The following is an 8439-nucleotide window of genomic DNA, read 5'->3' as shown; positions in this document are numbered from 1 at the left end:
TTTGAAATTTAATGGCTTGCCATCATTAAATTGTAGTGGCTGGCCAGAATTGATCATTAATAATTGTCAGCTGGACTGAATTAGTTTATAAAGATTTAACACAAATTCTTTAACTTGGAACTCCACTCGTTTTAAACCCACACACATAGGGTTGATGGGTTAATTGGTCACGTGTTGCAAGTTTGATAAATGAAAGCAAGTGGATCAACTTCAAACTTACTTTATTAACGATATATATATCTAGGATGCAAAGTAACAGAACATGGCCACTGGAATGCACCAGCATAAAGAATCTCCCAGAACCCCAGTAACCCAGATATACAGGATATGAACACAGTGAGTGATCTATCTCCCCTTTCCTTAGCTCCTGCTCCATACCACAACAAAATTACCTCATTAAACTTCAGTGCTTACAAAGTGTTACAGAATGACCAATATTTAGCAGACACATTCAGTAACTTAAATGACAACCATATTAGGTAAGAAACATAAGAAAACACTCTGTTACATGTAAACAATATGAAAATCAATTACTATAGCCAAACAAATATATACACTGTAAAACACAATTCAGTCTCTGTTTTTGGGATTTGGCTTACTAACATGGCCTGATCGTGCTCTATACAGATTTTCAGTTGTGTTTGAGGGTGGCTCAGCTGGAGTCACCTGAACCTGAAACCACTCAGTCTCCATCCTTTCCATTCCTACTCTCATGAGAGTGTTGTAGTCTTTTGACCCAGGTCCAGAATCCTGATAGTCAGTGTCACTTAGATTGAGCTGGGCTGGTGCAGGTTCAGCTACACGTAGAATGTGTCAGCGATTCCTCCTGTATAGCTTTCCTTCTGAGTTAACAAGATCTGGGCTCCTTGTAACTCTCCTTTACTCTGCCTGTCCAGTTGTAACCGTGTGGTGCCTGCAACCTGTCCTTCCATTAAAGCCTGAAGTGGTTGGCTTGATCTGTCATAGCACAACTTTTGTGATAGTCTCTTATTGAGAAGCTGGGATTTTATCTCGTGGCTTACACATATGAGGTTCAAGTAGCTTCCTTGAGACAGGAAGACATTAGTCTTCATGCAGGAGACCCTAGTGTTGTGTCTCATGGCAAGTTTCTATGATTTAGGAGGTTGAGGAAAACATTAGTTCTATCTCTCTGAGATTTGTCCACGAGTTGCTTGGTGCTGCGAACAACTCTTTCAGCTAACTCATTAGATTGGTGGTACTCTGGGCTGCTGGTGACATAAGTAAAGTCCCATCATTATGGCAAAGTTCTTGAACGATCTGGCATTGTCTGATATGAGGACACATGGTGCTCCATGAACTGAAAAGTGTCCCTTGAGTTTTGTGATCTCTGTTGCTGAGGTAACATTCATGGAGTAGATCAATCTCATACCAGCCTGAAAATGAGTCCACTACCACCAAATACTGCTGCACAGTCGACCAAGGCAAGTCTGGAACTGGATGAAGGAGTGGTTCCTTTTGTTGGTGTGGTTTTGTGCTATTATAGATATAGCATGACTGTATCTCCTTGTTGATGTCATTTGTCATTGTAGGCCAGTAAACTATGTCTCTTGCTCTTCATTTATTAGCTTCTGCACCAGGATGCCCTCTGTGCATAATGTTGATGTACTCCTTTTGTAGTGACCCAGGAATTATGGCTTTTTGGTCTTTCCTGATGACCCTGTCAAAAGTTAGTTATCTCTTAAAAGAATATAAAGACGAATAGCATGTGGAAGACTATGCTGTTTGCTGGGCCACTCATGTCTGATGATAGTGCTGAGTGTCTGCAGGGTTGTATCATCCACTGTGTGTGTTCCTCATCAGCTTGCTGAACAGTGGAACTCCAGGGAGCTCAAGACACTGTGTCAACCTGGTATAATTGTATTCCACTGTACTTCTGAAATCATAACATCATCCTTTGTTGTCTTGTCAGTGCTGCATTTATGAGTTTCTCCAATATAGTGACCAGGGGCTGGTGGTCAGTTTCTATGGTCACCAGCTTGTGGCAAATATAATCATTGAATTTTGAACATGCAAAAACCACTGCCAACAGCTCTTTTTCGATCTGAGCATATCTGGTTTTTGTGTGTTAGTGCTTGTAAAGCAGAGGCTATGGGTTTTCCTTCCTGCAAACAGGTTGCATCTAGTCTATACTGTGAAGCATCACTGGCGCAAGTGTCTTCAGCTTACTGATGTTGTAATAAGACAGAACTGGTGGGCATGACATGTGCTTCTTTAGTGCTTCAAAAGCATTTTGCGGCTGCTCATGCCAAGTCTATTCATTGTCCTTGTGCAGCAGTTGTTGCAGTGGAGCCGTCAGCTGACTGGAATTTGGAATAAATTTTCTAAGATAGTTGACCATCTCCTGGAATCTTTGTGGAGCTGGGACATCTCCTATACTGGAATTTCACTGATTGCTTGTTTTGGAGGGGTCGGCTTTAAGGCCTTCACTTGTGAAAATTTGACCAACGTAGCTGACCTAGTTCAGCTGGAAGCTGCACTTAAGGGGATTAAGCCTCAAGTTCACCTGTCTAGTATGGTTGAGCTCTTTTTTCAAGTTGGCATTGTGTTCTTCCACATTTTTTCCTTTCAATTATTCTATCGTCAACTGGGATATCCAGCAAAAACCTATTCCATGAAGTGGTGATACACTTCACTTGCAGGGTCGAGTCCAAATGGCATCCTTAGAAACCTGTCGTGACCAAAGCAAGTGCTGAATGTTGTGAGCAATGACGATTTGTGGTCAAGTGAAATCTGTCAAAAGGAGTTCCTCGCTGTAGCACTATCGATCAACTACATTAGTGAGTTGTGATTAATAGGCTTAAATCACCTTAACACATCTCACATGTTGCTGGCCTGGTTCCAAGGCAGGTACTGAGGGATGAGTTTGGGCATAACAGCCTTTATAGGGATTTCTGGGAGGGAGGGGTGGGCCAGCTTATATAATACAAACAATACAGTGGTCACACCACGTTCACCCCTTCTTTGCAAACAAAGTCCAGCGGGGTGATGTGATTCAATGTTCGTTACAGGTTCAGCCTGTCTGATGGTCTTGTCTGTCACTGTGACCATCAGAAGGTTTGCTGTGGTACAGCTGCTGGTTCCCGGGTGGTATCTTGCACGACAGGCTGTGCCTCCAGTGACAGTGGGGGGTGTTGTAGGACCGTGGGGTTGCTCAGTCTGGGGTTGGGGCAGTGTCAGGTGCAATTAGTGCTGCCGGTTGGCCAGGGTTACCACGAGGGGATGTTGATTGGTTGGTTGAAGGGTCCTCTGCATGCGGCAGGTCTCAGGTGGAAACCGTATCCTGCTACCGATCCTGTTTGCAATAAATAGTCACAATTTTTTTCTGGCTCGTTTTTCATTTTTGTATCATACTATTGTTTTCTCATGAACCTAGCTTGGATTGCATCAACTTTTGTAACTGAGTGGTGTGGAGTAGCCAGTGTTTTGTTGTGCTCTTCGGTCATTTCATGAATTTGACAGATGGAGAAAGCCTTAGCTAATGTCAAATCACTATCACACAGTAGCACCTTTCTCATATTGTCATAATACCACAGACTAGTCTATCTCTAATAAGCTCCTCACAGAGAACTCCAAAACTGCAGCTTTTCACTTTGATTCTTAAATCACTGACATATGAGTCAATTGTCTCACTATGTTTCTGATTTTGTGTGTTGAATTTGTCTTTCCATAGTAACGTTGGTTTGAGGGTTGCACATATCTCTAAATTTTCTCAAGGCATTCAAAATCCTTTTTGATTCCACAGGAATGAGGATTAGTCCTCTCTCACTTCTCCCGCGTACATTAAAGTCTGTTCACATTCAATGGCCTCCGGTCTCACTAAATTGAGGAAAATGTATGCTCAAATATGGGCTGACTTGTCAGAGTGTGCTGCCGCAACTAAAATATCATATTCTCCTTCAAAGATCCACCAGTTTTTGGCGATGTTACTGTAAAAGACAAGGGGTAGGACCCCTAGAATCCACCTGCCACATTCACCATTTAGCTGTGCTGTCATGGCACATGTCTTGGTTGTCCATGTTCAAAAAAACCCAAATCCCGGATGTAAAACATTAACCTTGAAAAGTCAGGGTTATCCCATTTCTAATACCATGTTGCAAGTTTAGATAAATGAAAACAAGGTAGATTAACTTCAAACCTAGTTTATTAACTATATACATTGAGGATGTAAAGTAACAGAACATGGCAACTGGAGTGCGCCTGCATAAAAATCCCCCCCAGAATCCCAGTAACCTGGACATATAGGATAGGAACAGAGTGACTGATCTACAACAAGGGTGTGATTAGGAGGTGCAGACTCGAGAACTGGAAATGTGCTGTATCATTAAAGAACAGAGAACAGAACTGAAGTTTCACATCTTTCCTATGACATGGCAACTGTAAGGAGGAGATCATCAGTAGAAAGAAATAAGGCATGAGCCAGGAGCTGGCAAGTAATAGGTAGGAGCTGTCAAGTAATATGTAGATTCAGGTGAGGAGTGATTTATGGATAGATGGAACTAGATAGAGAAGGGAAGAGTGAACAGTAACCAAGGCTGGAAGATGATAAGTGAAGATAACAAAGAGTTGGAATTATGGAATATGATTTGGAAGGAAGGTCATGAGTGGAAGCAGGTAAAAGGAATGGTGGGCAGATAGGAACAACAGAAGGGGTTAGAATGTATTGTGTATATAATAGGTGCAACAATGAGGTGCTGTTAGAGTAAATACAAAGCTATTTCTGTATTTAGGAGGAGGTTCTATATGTGAATATCCCTGCTGGATCTGAAGTTGGAAGGTCACCAACCAAGAAGGTCCACACTCCAGTTACTGATTGACGTCCTCAATTAGGAGGCTCTGAACTGTACTGGGGCCCAGTATTTCCTTTTTTGCCAGAATAAATTTACCAGTTTCTTCTTGACCATGGTGTCAAAAGTAAATGTCCAAACCAGAGCATAGAGGTCACCAGTTTGCATATGACCAGTGCTTGATCCCTAGTGAAAAAAAAAACTTGGGGCAGTCATCTCTAGTGTCCTTGTTGAATGGTTGGTTTTGTTTGCAGTTCCTACTAATTACTCAGCCAGGTTTTCTAGTAAATCTCAGGAACATTCCCTTATAGAGGAGAAAAATGAGTTTCAAGAACTTCCTCTAGATAAAGGCACGAGAATTGGGATGTTTACCAATCACCTTCAGAATCAGTGGCAGAGGAATCCCCTCTATCAAGGCTCATTAGGGACAGAGGGCAAGGTTATCACCCCAGCCATGTGTGAAGGCCCACTAATGTTGGCCATGGAAATCCTGCTGAGAGCAAGTCTCAAGAGGGATAACCACCTCAATTCACATATGCCCAGAACTTATGGAACCATCCTTGAGAAATCTAATTCGCCTATTGCCATGAGTAATCTTGTTTTTCGTTTAAGTTTTTTTGTGAATTTTAAACCTAAAATGGTACTGGAGTGGCGACTTGTTGTGATGTCCAGCTAGGACACAAAACTCACATTTTCACCGTACTTCACCTCACAACCTCGTTGTTTCTGGGCCAGGACACACTGGGCAATATTTAGTCGGCATCTCCTCTGCCAGGATTCCCAATGGCGTATCCTTCAGCCACCGGGGCACCCTCATACTTTTCGACAGGAGGTGTTACTGCCACAGGAGTTTCCAGCACCTCCCCACCCCAGCCCCAAGATTGCGGTCACAACAGAGCGGCGATGGGAGGAGGCCCTGAGCAGGTGGCCCCTGTGGCTTCGGGACTTGCTCACCCCAGAGAGGGGGCTTCTTTCTCCATATCCGGTTGGAGGAACCCAGAGCCTCGGCCCCCGTCTCTCCACCCCGGCGTTTCCCCCCACCCTTTTCTCTTCCCCTCCCTGTCTCTCTGCCCCGGGTTCTCCAAACGGGCTCCCTCCCACCCCTTCGGCTCTCTGCCAGGGCGCTTCCCCCCACCCCACCTCACCCCACCCCACCCCCAAGTCTCTCCGTCCCGGACTTACCTCAGCCCACCGGCTCCCCCGTCCTTTCTCCGTGGCTCTGGGATTGGGGGTTTTCCGCTCCGCCCCAACGCTCCCCTTCTGCTTCGGGTTGGCACACGGCCACTGGTTGCCATCTTATCCCCAACCCCCCCCCCCCCCCCAACTTTCTGGTTAGTCCGAACCGTGCTCTGTGACTCACTCCGGCGTCGAAGGCCCCAAGCCCCCGAAGTCTCTCTCTCTTCCCCCCCCCCCCCAAACTCTTCCATTACCGAAATAAACATGACACGGTTAAAAAAAAATCCACGGTGAAACCAGAGTGACCGTAGAAATTAAACCAAGTCGATTCCCAAATGACACGACCGTCAGGTTTAAGCGCTCGTTCGAATTTGTGTATTTCGGGGGGGGGGGGGGGTCGTGAGGTTTGGCTCCGACTTGGGTTCAGCCGCCGTTCCCGCCACTTCCCTCCATTTTTGAACAGGGCGTTGAAGGTTCAAGATGGCGGCGCGCACGCGGAACCTGCTCCCCGTCGGTGACCGTGAAGCTGCCTCGGGGAGGGGGAGGGTCTCTACCACCTCGGCCCTCCTGAGGAGGCAACGGAAGTAGATCGACTAACACACTCACAACTTGGCTTTGACGTCCCGGTGTTTCAGATGACAATAACATTATTCGGCTTTTAAAAGAAAACCCTGATCGTTGACCAGAAAACCCGAGGGAACGTTTATTGCCTTCCCCGCGATGAGTCAATAGCTGCCCCCCCCCCCTCCTTGAAATAGCCCCCGTTGATTGGAGCCGGGCTGGCTATAAATAGTGGGCGCGGTGGCGGCGGCGCGTGCTATCCGCTCGGTGCTCGGGACGAGGAGTGGGAGGACGCAACATGGCCGAAATGGTACAAGCGCCGCACGCCCTGGCGATTCCTCTCCGCCCTCAGCGGGGGATTTCCACGAGCCGGTCACCGTGCAGCTCGGCGGGGCGGGGGGCGGGGGTCTTTCGCTGCCTCGACCCGCCGCCTTGGCCGAGACGTTGTGTTCTTGGGCCTTGAGTTCGCGAAGCTTTCTGTTTCTCTTAATGATAGTTGTCATTGGGGCAAGTTTATCATTCAGTTTCTCGCCGAGTTTTCAGAAAACTCGAGGATACTTAGGGTTGATTAATGGTGGTCGGGGAAGCCTCAGTGGGAGGTGGCGCGAATTTTACTGCCCTGAAAGTTGATGAATCCCCAGGACCTCATGACTCTTTCTAAGATTTGGAAGAAGTACAGGCAGAGAGGGAGAGTGTGCGTTTGTCGTCTTCCAATGTCCTGTAGGTGCGGGGATGATTTCCCACAGATTGAAAGGCAGTGGCTATCACTCCATGTCCTAGAATTTAAAAATGGAGAGCTTTGGGTCTGTTCGCCTGACATCAGTAGCAGGGAATCTATTACTGATTAAATTGTAATGGGATTCTTGCAAAATATTAATTGGATTGGGCAAAATTGATACGATTTGACATTTTTCTTGAGGATTTCATGGCTGAATAGTGAAGGTGGTGTTTTCTTTAGCCTCCCACAAAGCCTTCAGTATGGACCTTATTGGTGTCTGTTAAACAAAATTGAGGTGATAAATTGGTCTTAGTTGATGGACAAAATAGAGGAAATGGGTACTGCAGTTTGAAATCTTTTTCAATGCTGTTTTCAATCTCTAGCAATGATTTAAAAGGGGCAACAAGTGTCTATTTTGTTCTGCTAATGGCAGTGGTTTTGAAGGGGTTTCATGGAGGCTTCAAAGTGCTGCAAATAAAATGGCAGCTGGAATCTAGGGGACATGAGTCATTATTCACTTTGCTAGAAAAATGTATCTCGGGTTGAAAGCAGTTAGAGTTAGAAGGAAGCAGTTTGCCCTTGTTGAAGAATTGCTACGAACTGATGTTCATGTAATGCAATTAGGAAGTCAAATGTAATGGTGGCCCTTTACGATATCAATACAGGCATAAAGAAATTGTGGTAAACTTCTACCAGAGAGATTATGTACAGATGTGATCTCCCCATCTAAAGAAGAATATACTTGTGTTAGAGTATTCACAGGTTTATTGGATTGATTCCTGAGTGGATGATGGTTATCTGTACATCATTCCATTTGGTATATTTAAGATGTGTTGCAAACCAAAGTAAAATAGTCATTGGTAAAAGATAAACATTTGCAGACTACATGGTTGAAATAAAAGGACAAAGCTGGAAAAACTCAGCAGGTCAAGCAGTGTGCTTTATATAGCAAAGATAAAAATACATAACCAATGATTCGGGCTTGAGCCCTTCATCGAGGTATGGAAAAATGTTGGCAGTTGTCCGAACTAAGGAATGAGGGAGGGAGGGGGTTGCAAAAACAGTAGGTGGAGGAGGGAGGGGGCAACAGTGATCAAGAGGAGAAGGAATGGCTAGGGGAAGGAAGGAAGGGAGGGGGGGGAAGGGGAGGGGGGAAGAGGAGAACAGGTTAGCAGAAAC

At 45.4% G+C, this 8439-nt stretch overlaps 1 protein-coding gene and 1 long non-coding RNA gene across 5 annotated transcripts in view; one reads left to right on the top strand and one right to left on the bottom strand.

Moving 5' to 3' along the window:
- Positions 1-204: 204 nt before the first annotated feature.
- On the bottom strand, positions 205-6719 carry LOC138750826 (uncharacterized). Of its 2 annotated transcripts, none has more exons than XR_011349537.1 (2): positions 6588-6719; positions 205-3837 (listed from the first exon to the last, which is right to left on the bottom strand). It is a non-coding gene; the product is annotated as an uncharacterized lncRNA (long non-coding RNA). The 2 variants fall into 2 exon arrangements; XR_011349538.1 differs by lacking the exon at positions 6588-6719 and adding an exon at positions 5988-6227.
- The window catches only part of dazl (deleted in azoospermia-like), a 93249-nt gene continuing 91284 nt past the window's right edge, over positions 6475-8439 (top strand). The window contains exon 1 of one of the 3 annotated variants that reach the window (XM_069912937.1): positions 6475-6852. In XM_069912937.1, the coding sequence (XP_069769038.1) occupies positions 6841-6852 (12 nt within the window). In that variant the 5' untranslated portion in view covers positions 6475-6840. The remainder of the gene's footprint in view (positions 6853-8439) is intronic. The other 2 variants (XM_069912939.1, XM_069912940.1) reach the window with 2 other exon arrangements.

The sequence above is a fragment of the Narcine bancroftii genome, chromosome 1 (assembly GCF_036971445.1).
Source record: "Narcine bancroftii isolate sNarBan1 chromosome 1, sNarBan1.hap1, whole genome shotgun sequence".
NCBI classification, from domain to species: Eukaryota; Metazoa; Chordata; class Chondrichthyes; order Torpediniformes; family Narcinidae; genus Narcine; species Narcine bancroftii.
This window is presented reverse-complemented; position numbering and strand designations above follow the sequence as displayed.